General features: G+C 48.4%; 1 protein-coding gene across 2 annotated transcripts; it reads left to right on the top strand.

Moving 5' to 3' along the window:
• Nucleotides 1-2,925: 2,925 nt before the first annotated feature.
• LOC122692055 (cytochrome P450 2B4-like) lies at nucleotides 2,926-19,525 on the top strand. Of its 2 annotated transcripts, none has more exons than XM_043899234.1 (9): nucleotides 2,926-3,164; nucleotides 8,534-8,696; nucleotides 8,842-8,991; nucleotides 10,287-10,447; nucleotides 11,882-12,106; nucleotides 12,533-12,674; nucleotides 14,529-14,716; nucleotides 14,890-15,031; nucleotides 19,014-19,525. In XM_043899234.1, the coding sequence occupies exons 1-9, from the start codon at nucleotides 2,994-2,996 to the stop codon at nucleotides 19,202-19,204; spliced, it is 1,533 nt and encodes a 510-aa protein (XP_043755169.1). In that variant the 5' UTR covers nucleotides 2,926-2,993; the 3' UTR covers nucleotides 19,205-19,525. The 2 variants fall into 2 exon arrangements, with proteins under 2 accessions (XP_043755169.1, XP_043755170.1); XM_043899235.1 differs by having other exon boundaries at nucleotides 2,928-3,164; nucleotides 11,882-12,058.
• Nucleotides 19,526-27,158: the final 7,633 nt, after the last annotated feature.

Raw genomic sequence — 27,158 nt, 5'->3', positions numbered from 1 at the left:
GGTTTGGCAGCGCAGAGTGTTAGCCACTGGACCATCAGGGTGTGACAAGCGTAGGTGTGACACCTGACTGAACTCTCACAGCCTCCCTGGGGAAGGGGTTGGCCGTTATCCCCATTTGACAGTGAGGGAAGAGAGGCACAGCCAGGTCTGAGAACCACACAGACAGTGCTGGTGGCAGTCGGACATGACTTAGCAACTAGACATCTACAACCACCAGGGCGAGGGAAGTCGCCCCGTCGTGTCCGACTCGTTGCGACCCCCTGGACTGTGGCCCACCAGGCTCCTCCATCCATGGACTTTTCCAGGCAAGAGTACTGGAGTGGGTTGCCATTTCCTTCTCCAGGGGATCTTCCCGACCCGGGGATCAAACCCAGGTCTCCCGCACTGCAGGCAGATGCTTTACCGTCTGAGCTACCAGGGAAGCCCCCACAGGGACGGCACCAGGGAAGGCCCTACACAAGTGCCTGCACTTCTCCCGTGTTCATGTCTGTCCTCTGTCCGACTGTCTCGGGGCTTCTGGGTTTCCCTCTTTGTGTCTCAGCATCTCTCTGCCTGCCTCCTTGCCATACCTGTTCTCTCAGATCTCAGGTATCACCATTTCCAGCTTTGTGCCTCCTTCCCTGACAATAAAACGTGTCCCACTCCCAGGGTGATTAGCAAACCACCATGTACCCAGCACAGGTGGATGCTGATCAAACGAAATGTGCACAGGTGATAGACAACCAGGAAGGACAACCCAGGGCTTGATGCCTGTATGTTACCTGTCACTGTGGGAATTTACTGAATGTATGACCGTTTATTGTTATCTGACCCTCCCGCTAGAATGTTAGCTCTGTGAGAGCGAAGATATTCACGTTTTGTTCACTGCTGCGTCCCCAGTGCCTAAAACAGGGCCTGGCACACAGTCGGCACCCAATAATGGCTTATTGAATGAATGAGTAAATGTCTGCTGTGTCCTTTGAGGTCTCGCCATAGCCTTGTCTTGGGTGTCTCTCTCAGTCATGTCTCAAGTCTCTCTTTCTGGGTCTGTCTGTCTCTCTGCCTTCCTCAGTCTTGGTCTCTGAGTCTCTGTGTCCCTCTCTGTGGCCACAGTGCATTCATAGAACACTTACTTTGGACCAGGCCCCCTGCACATTGGGTCTCATTTGCATTCTCATAAATATCCTATAGGGTAGGTACCCACATTTTGCTGATGAGCAAACCGGAAGCTCAAAGAGCAGCAGACACTTGCCCAAGAGATTGTGAGTGTCCTCCAAATAGACTGGGAGCTCCTGTCAAGTCCCCTCCCCTCTTGATGAGTGATTGACAGCTCATGTTAGCAATCTAAGGGCTCGGAGAAGTCCTGTAGGAAAGAAAGCAGTTTGTTTCACCAAGCTTCTCCCTTGCTTCCTCACCCAGAGAACTCTTTCCCTTCGAACTTACTGTCCTCTCTGCCTCTCACCCTTTCCATTTCTTTTCCTTCTGCTTCTCTTTGTCTGTTATCTCTCTCTGCATCTGTCTCAGAAAGGCAGCCTGGTCAAGTGGTTGGAAGAACAGACTCTGGAGCTAAACTGTCTGGGCTTGACTTCTGATGCTACCTCTGGATGGCTGTGTGGCCTTGGGCAAGATCTTAACCTCTCTGTCATTCACTCCATTGACTGAGTGAGGATTAGGTGATTTCCTCTGGGTAAAGCACTTCGTGTCTCCCCATCGGTGATTCCTGGGCCTGGAATAAGGACCCAAGTTCAGTGCCAGTTCACACAGCACAATGGAACCCAGGACCTGGGTTAAGGAAAGTTCATGGTGGCCTCTCTCCAGGGTCAGGAAAGTACAGGTCCCACCTCTTCAAGAGATCAAGGGACACTGGGTTGGAGGAGTCTGACTCAACTGCTGGGGTCAGAGTTTTGGGTCCTCAAGAGGTTTGTCTAACATTGCAAGAAAGAGACTGCCACCCTCCTTCTAAAGAGGAGAGATAGAGGGAGGTGGAAAACCAGACCCAGGCCACGACAAGTGGACACAGACAGAATCATTAGCTTATTTAGTAAATACAAATGGAGGCTGCCAAAGGCTCAGGGGAGGCTGGAGACAGGCCAGCTGAGTGGACATTGATCAAACTGCACACAGTCTCTGCTCCTGGAGCTCAGAGTTTAAGGAGTGAAACAGACACAGAGATGGAGAGAGACAGCAGGAGGGAGACAGACACACACGGACTGTCATCGGGGGATGGAGGAAAGTCCTGCCGCTGTGAAGACGGAGGAGGAGGCTGGGAGAAAACTCAGGGCATCAGAGATCTGAGACCCCAGAGCTCTGTCTCACACCCCAATTGTTTCCTTTCTCCTGCCTCTCCCATCTGTGGCTCTCACAGAAGGGAGGGCGAAGGGGGGGGGGGGCTGGAGAGATAAAGGCTGAGTGTCTGCAAGCTCTGTAGTGACAGGGACTGTCTGATGCACATGCTCGCACACACACACACACACAGACCCATCCCACCACAACCACCACCACGAAAACACAACACACCTTCACGTGTGAGGCACCACATAAATACGTAGATCCACATACGTGCAGAGACATATGCGTAAGCACACTCACACTCATGTGCAGAAACACACATGGGCATGTTCACATAAATACAAGCCCTCTTTCATGTGTAAGAATCATGCAAGCACACACGCGCAAGCAGGTATGCACCAAAGTATTAAACACAAACCCACGAACACAGCTAAAGCCAGGAGACAACGGGTGCTCCCCATAGCCACAAAAGTCAACAGATGCATGGTGACCTTGTTATGGCTACCGTGGTGTCTCTGCCAGCATCTAGGGAGGGGCTGTAGAGGTATCAGGGGAGCAGGTCAGCTGACTACGGGAGCAGGAAGTATGTGCTCCTTTTCTTTTGAGTTCACACTCGCTGAGGATTCCAGGGAATGGATGATGTTACATAACTGGGTGTGGGGGCAGGCTTAGCATAAAAGGCTCAGGCAGAAGTCCAGCAGTTGGGAGACCTTCGGACGGCGGCCATGGAGCTCAGCGTGCTCCTTCTCCTTGCTCTGCTCACAGGACTCTGGGTCCTGCTGGCCAGAGGCCGCCCAAAGGCCCATGGGCGCCTCCCGCCTGGCCCCCGTCCTCTGCCCTTCCTGGGGAACCTTCTGCAGATGGACAGAAAAGGCCTGCTCAAATCCTTCCTGAGGGTGAGACTCATGTGGGCAGGGTCTGAGGGTGGCTCCTTGCCTCTGTCCTTGGGGATCATTCATCAGGGTATGTGAGGCATCCTTCCAAGCTCAGGGGTGGGCTGTGGGAAGTTCGGCGAGGAAGGGGTGTGGAGCTGAAGTGTGGTGGATGGCGATCAGGCAGTCAGAGGCATCCCTTGCTCAGTTGGAAGTGTGTGGGCACTGTCCCTGGAGAGGGTAGGCGGGCGTGAAGTGGTGTCTGGGTGTGAGCCGGGGGTATAGAAATCCCTACTCCTCTGTCCCCCTCTCCCGAGTCCCTGCCTGCCACAGGAAGTGAGAGAGAAGGGGTGGTGGTACCAGTCAATAGGTTTCTCCTCTGCCAACGAAAGCTGTCAAAGATTGGCCCCAGCCAGAGCCAGACAAAGGGAAGGAGGGACAGGGAACAGAGGAGGCAGGTCCCAAGTTCTCACCAATCGTTAACATTAACGTGCAATGAGTAGCTGACCCTGGAGTGTTTACCAGGCCCTGCATCACGGCTCTCTAGGCATGATTTCATGATGGATGATCTATTTATGTATCAATAATGGAATCCATGGGCTTCCCAGGTGGTGCAGTGGTAAAGAATAAGCCTGTCAGTGGGTTTGAATCCTTGGTCGGAAATATCCCTTGGAGTAGGAAATGGCAACCCACTCCAGCAGTCTTGCCTGGAAAATTCCATGGACAGAGGAGCCTGGGGTCTACAGTCCATGGGGCTGCAAGGAGTCAGACACGACTGAGCAGCCGAACACACGCACCGTGTAAGCTGCACCCACGATCCTGCTGCCCAGCAGGTCAGGCTCAGGGAACACTCGACAGTAACCCCCAGCAGCCCCAGTGCTCTGTCCCCTCCCCCCAGCCCCTGCAGTGACCACACTCCTGAGTCTCGGGCTTGCCACTCTGTGTTCTGTGTTTTTGATTTTTTGAGCTCTGCTAGTCCATTGCTGTGGTGTGCGAACTTCCTCTAGTTGTGGTGTGCCTGCTTCACTTGTAGCGCATGGGCTCTAGAGCGCGCAGGCTCAGTAGTTGTGACTCAAGAACTCTCTAGTTGCGGCAGTCTGGTTTAGTTCCTCTGTGGCATGTGGGATCTTATTTCCCCGACCAGGGATCGAACCCGTGTCCCCTGCATAGGAAAGTGGGTTTTTAACCACTGGACCAGCCTTGATTTTAAGGGAGAGTGTTTTGTCACAGATGTGGGACCCCTAGTGCGTATTATTTAGTTTCCATCACAAGGGTGAACACCATGGACTTTGGTGGAAATATCTGGACTTAGTTTTTTCACTCAGAATTAAGTGGCTAGGATTTACCTGTATTGTGGAGTGAATTCATCAGGTCTTGGTTACAACAGCTCGTGGCCTAGAAGAGGAGTCGCCCTCACCTTAGAGAAATAGAGAGTGACGTCAGCCCAGGGAAGGCACTGGTCCATAGTTACACCCTGGGACTTCACAGAGGGGACATGCAAGTCCAGAATGGAGGACTTTTCCTCTCCTTCATAGATGGAAGCTGCCTAATAATTTGTTATTTTATTTATTGATATCAGATGCACACTCAGTTGTGTCTGACTCTTTGTGACCCCTTGGACTGTAGCCTGGCAGGCTGCTCTGTGCATGGGATTCTCCAGGCAAGAATACTGGTGTGGGTTGCCATGTTCTACTCCAGGGGATCTTCCAAACCCAGGGATCACAACCCCTTCTCCTGGGTCTCCTGACAACTTGGGGATCACTAAATCCTTTGGGAGTTTAAGGCATGGTGGATCCCCTCCTCCATAAATATTCACATACATTTTGCATAAGTTTTTGCTAGTTCCAGACCCCCTAAATCTCTTCTATAGCTCTTGCAAGGATCCTTTGTATGTCTGTGATCCTCTTTTTTTCCTGTCGTGTCATGGGGCATATGGGATCTTAATTCCCCAACCCGGGGTTGAACTCATGCCCCCTACCGTGGGAGCTTGGAATTCCAACCACGGGACCACCAGGGATTTCCCCATGATCCTCCATTCTCATTGTGTCTTTGGAGAGAGAGAGAGAGGTTGGGAGAGATAGAGGGAGGGAGGGAAAGAGAGGTCATAGGTAAGTAGGTGTCATGATTTACTTCCAAATCCTTCTGGAGTCAGATGGATGAGGGTTTGTGTTCCAGATTCAACTCTTACTCATGGAATCTTAGCTTCTCTTCAGCAAGATGAGGTCGTGATGATAAGAATGCCTGCCTCATAAAAGACTTGTGAGGACTAGATAGTGCATGGAGCTTGGTATACAGTAAGTGCTCATTAAAGGACGTTACTCGATCTATTCATTCATTTATTCATTCATTCAGTGGTAACTTACTGGGCACCTTGTGTGTACCAGGAAACATTCTAGGCATTGATGACGTGGCATTAGACAGGGCACACAAACAGAGAAGGAAACATTAGGTTGGTAAGAACTATGATTAAAGTAAAGCAAGGTGATATTTTCAAGAGTTGGGAGAGCCAGAAACCAGTGGTCTGTGACAACCTAGAAAAGTGGGATGGGGTGTGAGGTGGGAGGGAGGTTCAAGAGGGAGGGGACATAGGTATACCTACGACTGATTCATGTTCACATATGCAGAAACCAACCTAATGTTGTAAAGTCATTATCCTCTAACTAAAAATAAATATTTTTTTACAAAAGTGACAGGAGCCACTTGAAGCTACTTTAGAATGAGTGGTGAAGGAAAGGCTCCATCTTGCCTTGTTGCTGATCAGACACCCTGAAAGATGCCTGTGGATGACATCAATGAGCGACAGGTGTCAGAGCCAGCACTCAGAAGCAGGAGCAAGCTCAGCATGTTTGGGGAACCACAGGGAGCCTGGAGCTGTGGGATCGAAGGGTCTGTGTGAGTGGGTGGAGATGTCAGAGGGGTGATGGGGCAACATCGTGTAGGGCTCTGTCTACCATGGGGAAACTTCAGGTCTCAGTCTCAGGGTAGGAGGAGCACTGGATGGTTTGAAACAGGTTAGGGATATTAATTAATTTACATTTTAATGAGGTAGCTCTGGTTTCAAGATAGGGTGGGGTGTGTAGTGAAAGGATTGTGTGTAGCACAGGAAGGGAAGTAAGGAGACCAGCAAAGAGGGTTTGCAGAGATCACGGTGAGAGAGTTTTCAGTGAACTTAACCTTTTTATAATTTAAGTCAACTTTTTAATCAAGTTTTGAAATTGCAGTATTGCTGATTTACCAAGTTTTGCTGATTTCTGCTGTACAGAAAAGTGATTCCGTTGTACATATATACACATTCCTTCTAAAAGTCTTCTTTTCCATCATGGTTTATCTCAGGATATTGAATGTAGTTCCCTGTGCTATACAATAGGACTTCATTGTCTATGGTTCCATGATAAAAGCTTACATCTGCTGTGCCCAGCCTCCCACTCCATCCCCAGGTCTTCCCCTTGACAACAACCTGTCTGTTCTCTATGTCTGGGATTCTGTTTCTGTTTCTTAGGTATGTTAATTTGTATCATATTTGTTTCATTTGTGTCACTTTTTAAATTGATTTTTTTTTTACACTGTGTTACCTTAATTTAATTATTATTTCTTTGGCCACATTGTGCAGCATGCAGAATCTTTGTTCCCTGGCTGTGTCATACTTTAGATTCCACATATAAGTGATATCATATGGTGTTTGTCTTTCCTCTTCTGTAAGTCAACTTGTAAGTGAAGTTTAACCTTTAGGGTAAAGTACACAAATCCTAAGTGCTCAGCTCAGTGAATTTTTTCAAAGGAACATACTAATGGAGTTGACATACAGATACGTAACAACTTGGCTCATGCCCAGAAACCTCCTTAAGTCCCCCTTCCAGTCACCACCCTGCTATTATTCTGACACCATAAGTTCCTGTTATCTGTTTCTGGATTTCATATAAATAGAATTATGAGATATGAACTCTTCTGGGTCTATTTGCTTTCACTCAACATTACATCTGTGAGTTTCATTCTTGTTGTTGGTTGTAGCAGTGGTTTGTTTTTTCATGGCTGCATAGTAGTCCACATTATTAATTCATCACTAGCTGTTTATTCCCTAAGTTGCAGAGCATTTTATTATAAGGCAACTATGAATCTCCTCGTTTTTTATTTTGCTAAGCACCTGTATGCATTTTAGTTGAGTGTATTTCTGGGAATGAAGCGGCTGAGTTACTTAGTATACATGCCTCCAGCTTCAATAAATACTGTTGAGCTGTTGTCCAAGTGGCAACATTTGATGGTATGATTTTTCAAATTTCATGATAAGCCCCAGAAGGCTATCACTTTAGCTTCATGCCTCCCAAGTGGGTGGTTGGATCTCTGGGGAAATTGCCAGGAGGCAGATGGGGGTTGAAGGTGGGTCACAAGAAGGAAGATTTTTTAAAAAAAATATTTTATTTATTTATTTTTCCTGTGCTAGGTCTTAGCTGCTCTTCACTGTGCAATGCAAATGCTTAGTTGTGGCATGTGGGATCCAGTTCCCTGAGCAGGGGTTGAACATGGGCCCCTGCATTTCGAGCTCAGAGTCTTAGCCAGTGGACCCACCACGGAAGTTCCAAGAAGGATGATTTTTCAGTTGAGATGCCAGTGAGATCTCACCAGACTCAACTAATATCACCTGGGCTGGGGTGAAATTATTAATAGGAATATTTAAGCACCTGTGCTTCTTAGGGTGCTTTCCAGGTGGTGATAGTGGTAAAGAACCCACCTGCCAATGCAGGAGATGTCAGCGTTGTTGGTTCGATCCCTGGGTCAGAAAGATCCCCTGGAGGAGAGCATGGCAACCCACTCCAGTATTCTTGCCCAGAGAATCCTATGCATACAGGATCCTGGCAGGCTACGGTCCATTGGATCGTAAAGAGTTGGACACGACTGAAGTGACTTAGCACACATACATGCTGGTTAAGACACAAACCAAGCCAAGCAGTGTGGACTGGGCTGGGTCACGGGTTAATCTTTTAGTTGCTGGGTTCTGGGAAGCAAAAAGGCAGACTGGGGTATAAGGTCTTGGGTCAGTGGGTAGTTATCAATCTATATGTAAGTGTTTAATTACCAATCTATATGTAAGTGTTTTAGGGCTTCCCTGATGGCTTGGATGGTAAAGAGTTTGCTTGCAATACAGGAGACCCAGGTTCAATCCCTGGTTTGGGAAGATCCCCTGAAGAAGGGCATGGACACCCACTCCAGTATTCTTGCCTGGAGACTTCCTTGGAAAGAGAAGTCTGGCGGGCTACAGTCTATGGAGTCGCAAAGAGTCAGACACAACTGAGTGACTAACACACACACACACAAGTGTTTGCCTGGTTTAAAAATGGAGATGGGGACATTGGTGCATGCTGACTAACAGCAGCCCTGGCTGTGGGTGTGCTTGGCAGTTCCAACAGAAATATGGGGACGTCTTCACGGTGTACCTGGGGCCAAGGCCAGTGGTCATCATATGTGGGACAGAGGCCATTCGGGAGGCCCTGGTGGACCAGGCCGAGGCCTTCTCTGGCCGAGCGAAGATCGCCGTTGTTGACCCAGTTTTCCAGGGATACGGTACGGGCCTCAAGGCCACCGGGAGGGGACAGGGGATGAGGATGGGGATGGGGAGGGTGAGTCTGGGAAGGGAAGATAAGGGTGGAGTGGGACCCGGAGTCTCCTTGAAAATTCCTCTGCAACCCAACCCTCTCCTAAACCCTAGGTGTTATCTTTGCCAACGGGGGACGTTGGAAGGCCCTTCGGCGATTCTCTCTGGCCACCATGAGGGACTTCGGGATGGGAAAGCGGAGCGTGGAGGAGCGGATTCAGGAGGAGGCTCAGTGTCTGGTGGAGGAGCTGCGGAAATCCCAGGGTGAGCCCTGGGGTGGGTGTGGGCAGGAGAGGAACATGGGGAAGCCGTGTGAGCACAGTAGCCCAAAGACAGAGGGTGTAGGTGGGCAGAGAGAGAGAGATGTCGTGACATAGAGGAGACAGAGCTTGGGAGGCCAGCAGAGGAGCAGAGACTGAGAGAGGGGCAAAGACATGGGGCAGAGGTGGGTAGGTGAGAAATGCGGGGGCAGGAGAGATATAGGCGTGCAGTGTCAAGAGGAAGGCAAAGACGACTCAGGCAGTAAATAGCACGTTAGTTGCCTGTGTTCAAGGGAACCAGTTTGTGGTTTGATTGTATCTGTCAAGGGCCAAAATGTGACTTCAATAAAAAGAAAGTAAAGAGAGAAAAAGAGAAAACAGACATTTCAAAAAAAACGAACATACTGTGTTTTCCTTTCTTTGGGTGAACCACTGGCAGTGAGCAAGGGGGCAGTCGGGATTTTCTGCTCTTAGAAAGTCAGGTGGGCACTTCTAGGGGCTTTAGGATTCCTCAGAAATGTCCTGACTGAGACATAGAGGTGACAAGATGCTTTCTTAAGAGATTTTGAGACATAAATGGAGAGTCTTGGAGGAAGAGGCAGAGCCACGGACAGCTATGGAGGTATAAGGATGGAAGGACTCAGAATAAGACAAGAGGAGACAGAGTGATTCAGATGGAGACACAGAGAGGAAGAAAGAGACAGATATGGAGGGATTGAGGCAAAACGAGAAGAGACTCAGAGAGGCAGGAAGGAACAATGGCAGGGAGAAACTGAGGCATGAAGATTGGAGAGAGACGGAGAGGCTCAGGAAAGGGTGTGCAAGGGAAAAAGAGACAGTGGACAGGAGAGACCCAGGGAGAGGCCGCACTGACCTACAGGCCTGGGGGCACAGCCCGCCCTCCCTCTGCCTGGGGCGAGCTTGGCAAATCCAGACACCAACAATCAAGTGCAGAGGAGTTCCCCAGGACCAGAGAGCTCTAGGGATGGATGGAAAAGATGGGGGTGGTGGTGGGGAAGTGCGGACAGTTAAGGGACCAGGAGAACAGAGTTTTGTCAATGGCACCTGCAGTTGATTGAACATGTGGTCTGCACCTTCTTCACAGGACTGAGATGAGAATTTAATAAAATAATATGTGAAGTGCTTAGAATAGGGCCTGGCACAACTAGGCTAGTGAGTGTTGGCTGTTATGAGGCTGCTTTTTTTTTAAATTGTGAGTGACTGATAGAGGAGAGTCACACAGAGACAGCTCCCACAGCACTTGAGTCTGTGTCCTACGACCCACCCCTTTCCCTCTAGGAGCCCTCCAGGATCCCGTCTTCTACTTCCACTCTATCACCGCCAATATCATCTGCTCCATTGTCTTCGGAAAACGCTTTGACTACAGAGATCCTGAGTTCCTGAGGCTGCTGGACTTGTTCTTCCAATCGTTCGTGCTCATCAGCTCCCTGTCCAGCCAGGTCTGGGAGGGCAGAGCTCGGGTGGACATCCAGGCAGGGGAGAGGGGTGATTTGCTTTTGGGAACCGGAAATGCAGCTTCCAGCGGAAGAGAGCCAAAGACAACAGAGAGAGAGAGAGACAGGGACACAGAGGCCTGGGGGAAGGGAGAGATGGTGAGACAAGAACTAAGAGAGTAAGAGGAAGAAAGGGGAGTGATGGAGGAGGGAGAAACAGAAAGAGGAATCAAAGACACACACATGAACCTGCTCCTCTCTTCAAACAAAAATGTAAAGTGTGTCTTTCTCAATTAACCTAGAAAGACCCCTATTGCAAAAAGTGAAAGTGTTGGTCCCTCAGTTGTGTCTGACTCTGGGATCGCAGGGTTGTAGCCTGCCAGGCTCCTCCTCTGTCCAAGCAGTTCTCCAGGCAGGAATGCTGGAAGGGGTTGCCATTTCCTCATCCAGGAGATCTTCCGGACCCCTAGCATTGCAGACAGATTCTTTACCTTCTGAGCCACCAGGGAAGCCCCACCCGTATTGTATGTTCAGTTAAAAAGTGAAACTTCAGAAAAGTCTGCCTGGCTCTTCCTCTCAACCGAGAGTGCAGGTCAGAGTCACAGGAATGAATATGGCAAATCCAAATTCCCATGACCTCCTAGTGGAGAGTCAGGCCTGGAAAATCTGCAAGGAGGTTCAGATGAGTACTTGCACAAGTCCAACACAGGGTTTCAATTTTCTTCTCTCACAGAGAACCACAGAGAGGGGAAAAGTCTGGAAGGAGTTCTGCCAAACAGTTAACCATGTTATCTCTCGAAGGATAGGTGAAGGAGGAATTCCAGATCATAGTTTATACTATCCTGCATTTCTTGCAATTGTTGGCAGCAAGTTAGAAGGTACATTTCTCATTAGGCAAAGCAATACACATATGCTCCCAGACAGTCAGCAGCTTCATTTTTTGTAAGCATTCTGTCATCAACACCTGACACAGCAAGGATGATGCAAGAGGAGGAAAGAGGCAGAGAGAGGTTTGAGTAGAAGAGATAAACTGGCTGGGGTAGGCAGGGACAGGGCAGAGGGTGGATGAGCAGGAGACCCATGGAGATGAGGAGAGGTGGAAAGGAGAGAGAGACAGGTGGGCCAGAGACTAACAAGAAGACACAAGGAGAGGGGGAAAGATGCAGAAAGAGAAAAATGTGATCTCTTACACAAAGGAGACACAGAAGCAGTGAGTGAGGGGCTCAGATACAGAGTGAGAGCCGGAGGGAGACAGAGACTGAGAGGTGGAGAGAGAGACAGAGACAGGGAGACCAAGACACCCCAGAGAGGCAGAGAGAGATGGAGAGAGAGACAGGAAAACAGAGATCCCTTGTGAGGGTACTGGGCAGAAGGGCTGTCCCTCCCTGTGACCCGCTAGCTGAACCCTGCAAGGGCCTCACAGTCCCTTCTCTCCCACAGCTGTTTGAGATCTACCCCAGCTTCCTGAAGTACTTTCCTGGCTCACACAGGCAAATCTACAAAAACCTGCAGGAAATCAACGTCTTCATTGGCCACAGTGTGGAGAAGCACCGTGAGACCCTCGACCCCAATGCCCCCCAGGATTTCATTGACTGCTACCTGCTCCGCATGGAAAAAGTGGGATTTGGAAGAGGCAATGGGGTGGAACGGAGGAGAATAAAAGATGTAGAGTGAAAAGGGCGGGGAAAGGAGTAGAGCAGTGGGGGGAAGGGAGAGGGGAGGGGAGATTTGGAAGGGAGCAGAGGGAGAGAGGAAAGAGGGGGGAGTTGCTGGGGAGGAGACAGGTACGGGAAATACAGGACAAGGGGAAAAATGCAGCAGCTGGTGAAAAGAGTCACAGAGGCAGAGAGACTGGGAGAGGAAGGGGGACAGACACACCAAAGAGATGGAAGATGATTGAAACAGAGCAAGACAGAGTGAAGGGAGATTGAGACTGAGATAGAGAGATGGTGGGACACACAGAGCATAGAGGAAAGGGGAAAGGGCCAGACGGTGTAAGACCCAGAAACAGGTGGAGGGACCCGGCGAGAAGAGGTGTGGGCAGCAGGGCCCCGGCCTCCCCTGATGTGAACCCCACCCGTCTGGATTCAGGATAAGTCCGACCCCCAAAGCCAGTTCGATCATCGGAACCTCATCATGTCTGTTCTGTCGCTCTTCTTTGCTGGCACGGAGACAACCAGCACCACGCTCCGTTACGGGTTCCTGCTCATGCTCAAGTACCCGCACATAGCAGGTGGGCAGGCCGGGGACGGGCACTGGGAGGGGCTTCTGACCCCTCTGCAGGTCCAGAAATGGGGCTAGAGGTCTTTGGTGAAGGAGAGAGGCAGCTTTCCCCTCTTACACCAGGAGCCTTAGGTTGTTTTTGTTTTTCTGTTTCCCTTGGCCCTTGACCAGGCATGGAATTTGCACCCCATGCTGTGGCAGGGAGCAGCCTTAACCACTGGACCAGCAGGGAAGTCCCCTGAGCAGTGCAGGTTTTGAATGATCTACCCAACTAAGCCAGGCCTGTTGGTGGGTGGATGAATGAAGAATCTGTCAATCTGGGGAGTTCCCTGGCGCTCCAGTGCTTACGACTCAGTACTTTCACTACCATGGCCCTGGGTTCAACCCCTGGTCAGGAAACTAAGATATGGCAAGTAGCACAGCGTGGCCAAAAAAATCACAAAATCTGTCAATCTGTTTTCCCACTGTTCCTTCTATCACTTAAAGATCGACCCACTCATTTACCCATCTGTCCTTTCAACTCATCAGTCAACCTGTGCACTCAGATTCTTTCATCTATAATTCATCTAGGATATATACATCCATGCTTTATTTGGACAAACTGATTCATGAATTGATCATTTGAAAGAGTGATTCATTGAATGAAGTGTTTGTCACTGGTTCATCTGTTTCTTCATTTATTCATGCATCCATCTGTTTTTCTAAAACTAGGTTACATACCTTAATCCTTCCATTGCTTGTTTTTCACTGCATCCTTCATCCATCTATCTTTTCAGTTATTTATTTATGCACTCATTTATTCACCCTTGATTTATAATTCTATCATTCAATCCATCCAACCACGCACTGATTCCTCTGTTTACCTGTTCCTTTAAATGTATTCATTCACATGTTCTTCCAGAAGTTTAGCCATCCACCCATTCATTTGAGTTATTGGTTCGTCAAGTTCATTTCTTTATTTGTCTATGAATCATTTAGTAATAAATTACTCTTAGATAAGTTAAGAATACATCCATTCATTAGCATTCTTCCATTTACCAGTCTTTCCACTCATGAATTGGAGAAGGAAATGGCAACCCACTGCAGTACTTTTGCCTGGAGAATCCTGTGGACAGAGGAGCCTGGTGGGCTGCTGTCCATAGGGTCGCACAGAGTCAGACGTGATTGAAGCGACTTAGCATGCATGCATACATTGGAGAAGGAAATGGCAACCCACTGCAGGATCCTTGCCAGGAGAATCCCAGGGACAGAGGAGCCTGGTGGGCTGTCATCTATGGGGTCGCACAGAGTCGGACACGACTGAAGTGACTTAGGAGCAACAGCAGCAGCAGCTGCTCATGAATTGATCTACTAATTGATCAAATGATTGATGTGCTCATTTACTTCTCCAGTTGTTCATGGGTTAATCCACTGATGTGTTTTACTATTATATTCCTGAGGACCTAGCACAATGCCTCATCTATAATATACACACGATAAATATTAGTTCATTTTCTACTCATCTTAGAGGAGGAATTTTGATAGGTTCATAGCCTTGAGTTCTTAGTCTGAAATTCTGAGCAAAACTGGGCTTCACATGTGTGTGTGTGTTTGCTTGTGTATGTTGGGAGAGAATTCATAATATTCTTTAGATATTAAAGAGTGAAAATTCTTGTAGTTTTCCCATTTCTCCTCCCACTCCAAGCTGGTTGCTCAGAGGAGTGTCAATGATCTAACCATTTCCTCTGGGTTTTCCGGGCTTATTGGCCTTGAAATGAATGGACCAATGTTCATAGAACATTGAAATGTGTTCCAACATAGAAAGCAGTGTTCCTGGTGAAATGTCTCTATAACTGAGGTTCACTGGTCCCACGCTTCTGTGCAGAGAAAATTCACAAGGAGATTGACCAGGTGATTGGCTCACATCGCCCTCCAGCCCTGGATGACAGAGCCCAAATGCCATACACGGACGCAGTCATCCATGAGATTCAGAGATTTTCGGACCTCGTCCCCATGAGCGTGCCCCACATGGTCACTAAAGACACTCATTTCCGAGGGTACATCCTCCCCAAGGTACAGCACCTCACTGGGCTGGCACATCTCCCTCGTGGGGCTCTCCTGGGTTCTCTTTCACCTCCCACCCTTGACCTCTTTTTGGCTTTGTCACTCACCCTTGGGTCATGATGTGTAGGGGTGGGTTGGGGGAGGAAATGGAGATATCTTTCAATCTTGTGACCCTCCCTCAGGGCACAGAAGTCTATCCCATCCTGAGCTCTGCTCTCCATGACTCACATTACTTTGAGAAACCAGATGACTTCAACCCTAACCACTTTCTCGATGCCAATGGGGCGGTGAAGAAAAATGACGCTTTTATGCCCTTCTCTATAGGTAAGCTGGGTCTGCATTCCAGAGTGCAGGTGCCATGACTTCTTGAGGACAATCAAAGAGAGGTCTTTGTTCATTGAGCAGTTTATCTGTGCCAGTTGCTTTACCTGTATTAACTCATCTCATCTTCACACCAACCCTAGAGGGGGCTTGAGAACCAATGTCACATCCCAAAGCCACAACTCTGTTCCCAAAGGGCAACAAGTATACCTCTCTACACACAGGTATCAAATCTGTTGAGCACCACTATGAGCCAAACATCTCATCAGAGGTTGAAGATAATGTATCAGACAAGTCACAAAGAGACACAGTTCCTGCCCCCGGAAGTTTACAGTCCAACAAGAGAGATAAGCATGGGTTATATGGTTACAGAAAAATCTATACATGAATAAATGTTGCAGTGGGCTTAGAACTCCTTGGCTAACGTAAGTGCTCAGAGGACAACTCTTCTTTATGTAACGAATCATAATGGTGATAAGTGCTCTAATGGGGGCTTTGGGAACATCAAATAGGAAATACTGACTACTCCTGGTGGGTCTGTGAGGAAAAGCTTATCCTAAACAGTCTTCTAAGCTATGACATCATAGGGGAGTATCAAGCAGCCACTGGAAGGCATGTTCCCTCAGAGGGAGAAGCAAGGGCAGAGCCTGAAGGTGGAGATGGCATGGCTCATCTGAGAAAGAACTCAGGAAGACTGGGACGTGGATTACAGAAGAGAAGGGTGAAGAAGAAGATAAGTGAAGAGGAACAAATGAGCCACTTGATGAGGGTGAAAGAACATTCAAAACATGAAGATCATGGCATCCGGTCCCATCACTTCATGGCAAATAGATGGGGAGAAAGCGGAAACTGGTAGATTTCATTTTCTTGGGCTCCAAAGTCACTGCGGATGATGATTGCAGACATGACACGAAAAGATGCTTGCTCCTTGGAAGAAAAGCCATGACAAAGCTGGACGGGGTATTAAAAAGCAGAGACCTTTGCCGACAAAGGTGCATATAGTCAAAGCTGTGGTTTCTCATTAGTCATGTATGGATGTGAGAGATGGACCATGAAGAAGGCTGAACACTGAGGAAGGGGTGCTTTTGAATTGTGGTGCTAGAGAAGACTCTTGACAGTCCCTTGGATGGCAAGTCGACCAAACCCGTCAATCCTTAAGGAAATCAACCCTAAATATTCATATCAGGGCTGATGCTAAAGCCAAAGCTCCAATACTTTGGCCACCTGATGTAAAGAGTTGACTCATTTGAAAAGATCCCGATGTTGGGAAAGACTGAGGGCAGGAGGAGAAGAGGGTGACAGAGGATGAGAGGGTTGGATAGTATCACTGAGTCAACGGACATGAGTTTGAGCAAACTCTCAGTGATGGTAAAGGATAGGGAAACCTGGTGTGCTGCAGTCTGTGGGGTCACAAAGAGTTGGACCCAACTTAGCAAGTGAATAACAAGGGTGATGAGCTCAGCTGGGTGGGGCCTTGAAAACTGGGAGGAGTCTGAATTTGTTCTGCTGGGTCCAGGGAGCCAGGGAGGGTCTTCACCTGCTTTGATTTCACTCTGTCCCTATTGTCTGCTCCTTGACCCAACCAGAGGAAATCCCAATGCCCAGGTTCTCCTCCTTGGGGAGGAAGGTGGACCCCAGCATCAAGTTCCCAGTTTTGAATCACACCGGTGACTTCAGTGACTCAGGGCCTCTAGCTCTGCCCAGTGCAATGGCTTCCTCTCTCCTTTCTTTCTAAACTTCTGGCTGCGCTGGGTGCTGTGTTGCAGGGGCTCTAGGGCATGTGGACTCAGTAGTTGCTGCGCAGGCTCAGTTGCAGTATGTGGGAATCTCATTAATGGTTCCCCGACCAGGGATCCAACTAGTCACCCTGCACTGGGAGCTTGGAGTCTTATCCACTGGACCAGCAGGGGTGTCCCCTCCCTCCTTAGTTCTTCTTCAGTGAGAGCCAGGGGACCTGTGGGGTCTGGGTGGTGGGTGAGGGTCAGTTTCTCCATTAAACAGTCTTGTCCTAAGTTTTAAGAGAGGCAGAGATGTGGCAAACAGAAACAGAGACAGACAGACAGATAAGGAGAGAGTGAGTGAGAAACACAGAGAGAGAGAGACAGAAAGACAGGAGAGATAATGGTAGAAAGAGACTTAGTGAATGAGATAATAGAGGGAGGTGGAGAAAGAAGAGGCTGAGAAAGAGGAAGACAGAGAGGAAAAGAGAAGTGACAGAAGCAGAGAGGAAGAAACACTGAAGGAGAGGAAAGGAGAGATTGTGCAGGGAGACTGAAAATACACAAGCACACTGCAGGGAGAATCAGACTCGAATAGACAGAGAAAGGGACTCACATACGATTCAAGAAGGCAGAACAGGGAAGACATAAAGAGAAAAGATACAGTGCCTGGCAGAAGGTATAGACAGAGGAAAAGACTGAAGCAGACGGCCATGGGCAGAGAGAAAGAGCCAGAGGGTGTCCCGTTGCAGAGCCGAAGGATGGGAAGGACTGGGTTGGAGGGAGCAGGAGTCAGACTGTTCTTGGAAGAACCCAGTTGCATATTCAGTGACAGGAGAAGAATCAGCTGGGAGCGCCATTCTGAGTATTGCTATGCTCCTGTGTCCTAACTTCTAAATGAGCCTAGAAGTTGTAGACATTCTCCAGTTACCTCCAATGGGCATAAAGTCTAACCACTTGGAAGACTTGAGGGGGAATTCCTTGGCCATCCAGGGGTTGATTCTGGGCTTCCACAGCAGGGACTAACGGTTTGATCGTTGGTCAGGGAACTGAGGTTGCCAAAGGCCACACGGTGCAGCCAAGAAAAAATCATATCAAACTAATTTTTTTTTTTAAAAAAAGGGAGAGCCTGTCAGGATCTCAGCCTTTCTTCTGGCTCCTTCTGTTCTCACTTCACTCCAGGTTCATGGTTTAGAACTGTGGTGGGGGCATCCACCTGCCTCTGAGAATCTCATGGAATCTGTCCACTCAGATCCCATGACCATCAGTCGTACACACCATGTTACATATGTTTGTTATTTTTTTATTCAGAACTCCTGGAGCCCATGGCTCCCAGGCTGAGGTAAGAAGAAAACACACAGACATGTTAATATACATAGGGCCAGGCACACACCTGACATACAACTCCCCACCACACGCACCCAGAGACCAACACAAGGTGCTCCATACATTTGCCTTTACTAACAGTCCCTCCTAAAGGAAATCAGTCCTGAATATTCATTGGAAGGACTGATGCTGAAGCTGAAGCTCCAATACTTTGGCCTCCTGATGAGACAAACTGGCTCACATGAAAAGACCCTGATGCTGGGAAAGATTGAAGGCGGGAGGAGAAGGGGACGACAGAGGATGAGATGGTTGGATGGCATCACCATCTCTATGGACATGAGTTTGAATAAACTCTAGGAGTTGGTGATGGACAGGGAGGCCTGGTGTGCTGCAGTCCATGGGGTCGCATAGAGTTGGACATGACTGAGCGACTGATCTGAACTGAACTCGTCAGGTCTTCTAAAAATTTTAGAAAACACTAACATTTTTATCTTCTAAAGAGCCCTACTAGATAGGTACCATTCTTCCCATATTAGGTATGACAGACATGAAAAATATTGTCAGAAATATGCACTGGTCTGTATGTTCAGGCAGATGCACACACACACACACACACACACACTCAAGCATCCTTCCATTCTCTGGGGCCACGGAACTCTCTGGAAATTGAACAGAAGCTTACAAACTCTGTCCCAGAAACATGAGCAAGGTACATCCACTGCACAATTGGCACTTACTTTCAGAGAGTTTCGAAATCCTCTAAGAGTCTCCTGTGACTACAGGTTAAAGGCTAAACCCACACCACTTTATTGCAATGAACACAGGTGTCTGGGCTTTGGGGTGTGAGCAGGCAATGTGTGTGCATCCGCTCCCAGTGCACACCGTGATCCGAGATTCTGTGCCTCGTGTCCACATGGTGAACGTCTGTTCTGTCCCCACAGGGAAGCGTATCTGTCTTGGTGAAGGCATCGCCCGCACCGAATTATTCCTCTTCTTCACCACCATCCTCCAGAACTTCTCCGTGGCCACCCCCGTGGCCCCTGAGGACATTGACCTTACTCCCCAGGAGAGTGGGGTGGGCAATGTGCCCCCGAACTACCAGATCCAGTTCCTGCCCCGCCAAAGAGGCTGAGGGAAGGTGATCAAGGATACCAGGGTCATGTGTGTCCCCACCTCTGCAGAGAATGGCCCCCGAACTCTCTCCCTGTCTTCCTGCCTCTGATCAGGCTGTGCTGTGAGCCAGCATCCCTCCCCTCCATGGATGCCACCTCCTTGGGAAAGTCCCATCCGCATCTCACTTCCTTCTGCCCTTCTGCAGCTCTTCTAAACTCAAGGAGGTGTTTCCTTTCACCTATTAATAGAATTCCACGAGTGATGTATACATATATACATAAATATGTATATATATATATATATATTTAGCTAAATAAATGAAGCAAAGAATGAAAACTTGCCTCAGTATCTCTCAGCATTTCTGCCTTTGGGGCCAGAGCTTACCCAAGTGACTATTCCCCTCTTGAGAATAACCACAGCCTCCCTTTCTCCACACCTTGGATTCCATGATGTGTGCATTCATGAGCTCACTCTAGTCACCTCCCCACCCCCTAATGCCCCACCCCCCACCCCCCTGCACAGGATAGCAGGTTCACTGAGCATGGACTGAATGGACTGCCATGGCCCTGATCCCTCTGGGCTATCAGGTTTGGTCACATGTCTGTCATCGCTTGATGACACAGCTAGGTATATCTTGGCTCCTGGTGTGTCTCCAGTATCCAACCAAGAGGTGAACACATATACAGGCTCATTTATGTTGGCAGACATTTGAACTGAAAGAAAGGACTCTGGAGGAAGGGCTGTGCGATTGGGGTTGGGGTGGCTTCAGCAGGTACCTTGACCCCCAAATTGTCCACCTGCTGCAGGTTTTCAGCCAGCAGCCCTAGGAAGTCTTCATCCTTGTAGTCAAAACAATGGTCAAAGATCATGGAACAGATGATGTTGGAGACCAAGCAGCAAATCACGAAGGTGGGGTGAAAGGATGTATCTGTGCCAAGGTCAAGAGAGGCAAGAAGTTCTCTCAGCCACTCTTTACTTGGCAGCCAGAGCATGGTCCCTTCCAAGAATACATCTTACCATTTCACTCCCCTGCTCAAAGCCATTCCATGGCTCCCAGGTCCTTCCTCAGGAATTTGTTGTTGTTGTTGTTGTTCAGTCGCTAACTCGTGTCTGACTCCTTGTGACCCCATGGACTAAAGCATGCCAGGCTTCCCTGTCCTTCACTGTCTCCTGGAGTTTGCTCACATTCATGTCCATTGAGTGATGAGAACCAACAGGGGTCTTATGCACGATTGTCCATCTCAGGGTCACTTGTCATGGACCCAGCCTGCAAAGTCCTGGGTAGTATCTCCCCACCTTGTGCCAGGGATCTCTGTGTCCTAATCTGTACACCCTGAGAATATGTTAAAATATCTTTAATGGCATAGGGGGCTTTGCAGATGGGACGAAGTTAAGGATCTTGAGGTGGGGAGATTAACCTGGATTATCTGGATGGACCCAATGTAACAGCAAGAGGTTTTATAAGAGGGAGGCAGAGCGAATTCCCCAGTGGTCCAGTGGTTATGACTCCATGCTTCCACTGCAGGAGGCACAGGTTCTATCCCTGGTTGTGGAACTAAGATCCTGCAAGCCATGTGGTGTGTCCCCCTGGAGAAAAAAAGGAGCAAGGCAGAAGATCAGACATAGAGAAGACAGTGGCAGAGGTCAGAGAAGAAAGAAGATGCTATGCTCCTGGCTTTGAAGACTGAGGAAGGGGCCATGAGCCAAGAGATGCCGCATCTAGAAACTGAAAATGTGTACGATAATAAAAAGAAATGAAAAACCTGTAAGATGATACAGCTAAGGAAATAAATAAGCTGTAAGATAATACATTTGTGTTATTTGAGGGCACTGAGTTTGTGATCGTTTTTATATCAGCCATAGGAAACTGATACATCATGTGACTTTCCATCTGGGGTCATCCCAGTCTATATTAGTTTCTAAGTCTGCTTTAACAAGGATCACGGAGTCATCAGATTTGATTCCTTCTAAAAGCCATGGGAGAGAATCTATTCCAGGCCTCTCCCCTCGTGTCTGGTGGTTTGCTGGCCATCTTTGACGTTCCCTGACTTCTCGAAGCATCATCCTCATCTCTGCCTTTATCTTCCCATGGCATTCTCTCTGGGATGTGTCTGTGTCCTGAACTACCCCTTTCATAAAGACACCAGTCTAACAAGATTGGGGCCCACACTAAGGACCTCTTTTTAACTTGGTTACATTTGCAATGAATGAATGGATATTCAAGTAAGGTCACATTCTTGGGTACTGGGGGTTAAGGGTTCAATTCAGTTCAGTTCAATCACTCAGTCATGTCCGACTCTCTGCGACCCCATGGAGTGCAGCACACCAGGTCTCCCTGTCCATCACCAACCCCCGTTGACTCAAACTCATGTCCACTGAGTCAGACTTCAATGTATCAATTTTGGGGATGACACAGTTAAACCCCAGAAAATCGTTATTCATGTCACAATAGTCTTCTGGGCCACTGCCATGACCCAAACACCCAACTGGGCCCTGGAAACACCAGACACATTCAGTCTGTGCCCTGCAGGGACTGGGATTTACATACCGCAAACTCTTCTGCTTCCTGACCTTTGTTTCCTGTTGATCATATTGTGGTGCATTTCAACACAGGGGCGAAACATTGCACTTTCCTGACCTTGGAGTGGCACCACCATGGACTTTCCTGACCCCAGGTCATGGTTCCTACTGTGCTGTGTGACCTGTGTGATTCATTCAATAGCCACATTCTTGATGTAATGCGTATAAACAATTTTAAAACACCCCATTTTAGGAATATTACTCATTCATGAAAAGGAACGCATCTAAGTCTGTGCTAATGAGATGGATGAACTTACAGCCTATTATACAGAGTGAAGTAAGTCAGAAAGAGAAAAACAAATGTCGCATATTGATGCATATATATGGAATCTAGAGAGATGGTACTGATGAATCTATTTGTAGGGCAGCAATGGTGATGCAGCCATAGAGAATGGAGTTGGGGATGTGGGGGTGGGAGGAGGAAGGTGAGGGTGGGATGAATGGAGAGAGTAGCATGGAAGAACATACACTACCATGTGTAAAATAGATAGCGTTCGGGAATTTGCTCTATGGCTCAGGGAACTCAAACCTGGGCTCTGTAACAACCTAGAGGGTAAGGTGGGGGTGGGAGGTGGGAGGGAGCTTCAAGAGGGAGGGGACATGGGTATACCTATGGCGGATTCATGTTGGTGCATGGCAGAAATGAACACAATATTGTAAAGCAATTATCCTCCCATTAAAAAGAAATGTTTTAAAAATGATGAGAAAAAACATAAAAACTCCCCATTTTATAGATGACAAAATGGAGGCCTAGGGAGGACAGTCACTTGTCAAAGCTAATATGTGTCAGAGACAATGTTTAAATCCAGGCCTGCAGGACTCCAGGGCCTCGATTTGAAGCCTCTAGACCAGGAAGTCTTTATCTGAGGTCCAGGAACCCCTAGAATTCAGGGGCCCTAGGAACTTGGATGGAAAACAAAATTGTATGTTTTTCACTAAACTCATTCTGAACTTTAGCCTTTTTCTCATTTATGAAGGCAGATTGCAGTCATGTCAGCAGTAACAGTGGGTTTGTCACTAATGGAAACCAGATATTTTCTTTTCTTTTTGGCCACGCCCTGCAACATTTGGGATCTTATTTCCCCGACCAGGAATGGAACCCATTCAATCCTGCTGCATTCCTGCTGCAGTCTTAACCACTGGACCATCAGGGAAGCCCCCAGAAAGCACAGATATTTTCACAGCACATTTCAATTGCAGCTCTGGAAATATCATTTAGACTCATCACCAGTCTAAGATGATGCCACTAGATCTTGTTTTTGAACACGTTTCTGAGAAGAATGCACTATATCACACATTTGGTTTATTTTTGACTTTTAATAAATTGACTTTTGTGGGGATCTTATGAAGTAAAGGGTTTTTTTGTTTGTTTGTTTGTTTGTTTTTTATCATCATGGGCTTCCCTGCTTGCTCAGACGGTAAAGCATCTGTCTGCAATGCTGGAGACCCGGGTTCGATCCCTGGGTCAGGAAGATCCCTGGAGGAGCAAATGGCAACCCACTCTAGTATTCTTGCCTGGAAAATCCCATGGACAGAGGAGCCTGGTAGGCTACAGTCCATGGGGTCGGAAAGAGTCCGACTCGACTGAGCGACTTTACTTACATACTTCACAGCAAACATAACATGAGCTGTACTATTTTTAAAAGTACAATTTGTAAGGCACAGTTCTGGCGAGGCAGAAAAGGAAAGACGACCTCAACAGAAGTAGGTTACCTTTATTCGGCAAGGAGGGGCGACAGTCGGCCTAACGACCAGGCTGAGCGGCGAAAGGGATCAGGGAGGCTTCATACTTATAGGGAGGTTTGTGGAAGTGATAAGGGAAACGTCAATCAGGCGGGATATTTTGAGTATTCTTTTGTTGAGATGACACTTGTAGTTGGGCAGGGGGTGATAAGTCTTCTGGGCAGGTGTAGGGGGTGGTGGGTTTCCGGACAGGGGGTGATAATTCCCAGATAGATGCAACTGGCCTGGAGCATCAGGATGGAACTAAAGTTATATTTTGCTTTCTCCTAAGTTAGATGATTCAGCAAGGGGCCTTTGAGACTGTTGTTCTCTTTTCTAGGCCCAAGAGACTCCTTTACAATTGAGTGCATGAAGTACACACAGGATGCTGTAAAACCATACCACTGTCTAGTTCCAGAACCTTCTCATCACCCCAAAGGAAAACCCTGTATATATTAGGCAGGCACATCCCATTCTCCCTTCCCCTAGTCTCTGCCAACAACTGATCTTTCTGTGTCCACAGATTTGCCAGTTCTGGATATTTCATGGAAATGGAATCATGTGCAATGTGTGACTTTGTGTGATTGACTTCTTTTTCTGGTTTGACATTCATTTATGCTAAAAAAACTTTATAATGGTATATGAAGAATATTAGATATCTTAAAAATTGCCTTTTTTTCCCCTTTTGAACTTTATTTTGTATTGGGGTATAGGCAACTAACCAGGAGGGCATGGCAACCCTTTCCAGTATTCTTCCCTGGAGAATCCCCATGAACAGAGGAGCCTGGCGGGCTACTGTCCCTGGGGTCGCAAAGAGTCGGACATGAGTGAACGACTAAGCGTCACACACAGCCGATTAACAACGATGTTGTGATAACTTCAGGTGAACGGCAAAGGGACTCAGCCATAGCGTGTGCTTGGCTTCCTTAAGGAATTTAACCGGATGCAGTTAAAAGCATTATTCTGAAACCATTGTGCACCTTCATGTGTGAATGGGCAAAAGAGGATTTGGAGCAAACCTCCCGATGTTTCCATTGACTTTATCAGGAAAACAAGTGTGTAATGGGTAATACATGCTAGAATCTACCCAAGTTGCTTTTCCTTTGGTTTAAATATTTCTAATTTTTATTTATTTGGCTGTGCTGGGTGTTAGTGGTGGCATGCAGAGTCTTTAGCTTGCAGCGTGGGGGATCATTAGTTGCGATATGTGGGATCTCGTTCCCTGCCCAGGCATGGAACCTGGGCCCCCTGGTTTGGCAGCGCAGAGTGTTAGCCACTGGACCATCAGGGTGTGACAAGCGTAGGTGTGACACCTGACTGAACTCTCACAGCATCCCTGGGGAAGGGGTTGGCCGTTATCCCCATTTGACAGTGAGGGAAGAGAGGCACGCCAGGTCTGAGAACCACACAGACAGTGCTGGTGGCAGTCGGACATGACTTAGCAACTAGACATCTACAACCACCAGGGCGAGGGAAGTCGCCCCGTCATGTCCGACTCGTTGCGACCCCCTGGACTGTGGCCCACCAGGCTCCTCCATTCATGGACTTTTCCAGGCAAGAGTACTGGAGTGGGTTGCCATTTCCTTCTCCAGGGGATCTTCCCGACCCGGGGATCAAACCCAGGTCTCCCGCACTGCAGGCAGACGCTTTACCGTCTGAGCTACCACGGAAGCCCCCACAGGGACGGCACCGGGGAAGGCCCTACACAAGTGGCTACACTTCTCCCGTGTTCATGTCTGTCCTCTGTCCGACTGTCTCGGGGCTTCTGGGTTTCCCTCTTTGTGTCTCAGCATCTCTCTGCCTGCCTCCTTGCCATACCTGTTCTCTCAGATCTCAGGTATCACCATTTCCACCTTTGTGCCTCCTTCCCTGACAATAAAACGTGTCCCACTCCCAGGGTGATTAGCAAACCACCATGTACCCAGCACAGGTGGATGCTGGTCAAACGAAATGTGCACAGGTGATAGACAACCAGGAAGGACAACCCAGGGCTTGATGCCTGTATGTTACCTGTCACTGTGGGAATTTACTGAATGTATGACCGTTTATTGTTATCTGACCCTCCCGCTAGAATGTTAGCTCTGTGAGAGCGAAGATATTCACGTTTTGTTCACTGCTGCGTCCCCAGTGCCTAAAACAGGGCCTGGCACACAGTCGGCACCCAATAATGGCTTATTGAATGAATGAGTAAATGTCTGCTGTGTCCTTTGAGGTCTCGCCATAGCCTTGTCTTGGGTGTCTCTCTCAGTCATGTCTCAAGTCTCTCTTTCTGGGTCTGTCTGTCTCTCTGCCTTCCTCAGTCTTGGTCTCTGAGTCTCTGTGTCCCTCTCTGTGGCCACAGTGCATTCATAGAACACTTACTTTGGACCAGGCCCCCTGTACATTGGGTCTCATTTGCATTCTCATAAATATCCTATAGGGTAGGTACCCACATTTTGCTGATGAGCAAACCGGAAGCTCAAAGAGCAGCAGACACTTGCCCAAGAGATTGTGATGTGTCCTCCAAATAGACTGGGAGCTCCTGTCAAGTCCCCTCCCCTCTTGATGAGTGATTGACAGCTCATGTTAGCAATCTAAGGGCTCGGAGAAGTCCTGTAGGAAAGAAAGCAGTTTGTTTCACCAAGCTTCTCCCTTGCTTCCTCACCCAGAGAACTCTTTCCCTTCGAACTTACTGTCCTCTCTGCCTCTCACCCTTTCCATTTCTTTTCCTTCTGCTTCTCTTTGTCTGTTATCTCTCTCTGCATCTGTCTCAGAAAGGCAGCCTGGTCAAGTGGTTGGAAGAACAGACTCTGGAGCTAAACTGTCTGGGCTTGACTCCTGATGCTACCTCTGGATGGCTGTGTGGCCTTGGGCAAGATCTTAACCTCTCTGTCATTCACTCCATTGACTGAGTGAGGATTAGGTGATTTCCTCTGGGTAAAGCACTTCGTGTCTCCCCATCGGTGATTCCTGGGCCTGGAATAAGGACCCAAGTTCAGTGCCAGTTCACACAGCACAGTGGAACCCAGGACCTGGGTTAAGGAAAGTTCATGGTGGCCTCTCTCCAGGGTCAGGAAAGTACAGGTCCCACCTCTTCAAGAGATCAAGGGACACTGGGTTGGAGGAGTCTGACTCAACTGCTGGGGTCAGAGTTTTGGGTCCTCAAGAGGTTTGTCTAACATTGCAAGAAAGAGACTGCCACCCTCCTTCTAAAGAGGAGAGATAGAGGGAGGTGGAAAACCAGACCCAGGCCACAACAAGTGGACACAGACAGAATCATTAGCTTATTTAGTAAATACAAATGGAGGCTGCCAAAGGCTCAGGGGAGGCTGGAGACAGGCCAGCTGAGTGGACATTGATCAAACTGCACACAGTCTCTGCTCCTGGAGCTCAGAGTTTAAGCAGTGAAACAGACACAGAGATGGAGAGAGACAGCAGGAGGGAGACAGACACACACGGACTGTCATCAGGGGATGGAGGAAAGTCCTGCCGCTGTGAAGACGGAGGAGGAGGCTGGGAGAAAACTCAGGGCATCAGAGATCTGAGACCCCAGAGCTCTGTCTCACACCCCAATTGTTTCCTTTCTCCTGCCTCTCCCATCTGTGGCTCTCACAGAAGGGAGGGCGAAGGAGGTGGGGCTGGAGAGATAAAGGCTGAGTGTCTGCAAGCTCTGTAGTGACAGGGACTGTCTG

The sequence above is a fragment of the Cervus elaphus genome, chromosome 4, assembly GCF_910594005.1.
Source record: "Cervus elaphus chromosome 4, mCerEla1.1, whole genome shotgun sequence".
Lineage (NCBI taxonomy): Eukaryota > Metazoa > Chordata > Mammalia > Artiodactyla > Cervidae > Cervus > Cervus elaphus.
The sequence above is the reverse complement of the archived record's forward strand: the minus strand, read 5'-3'. Positions and strand labels throughout refer to the sequence as shown.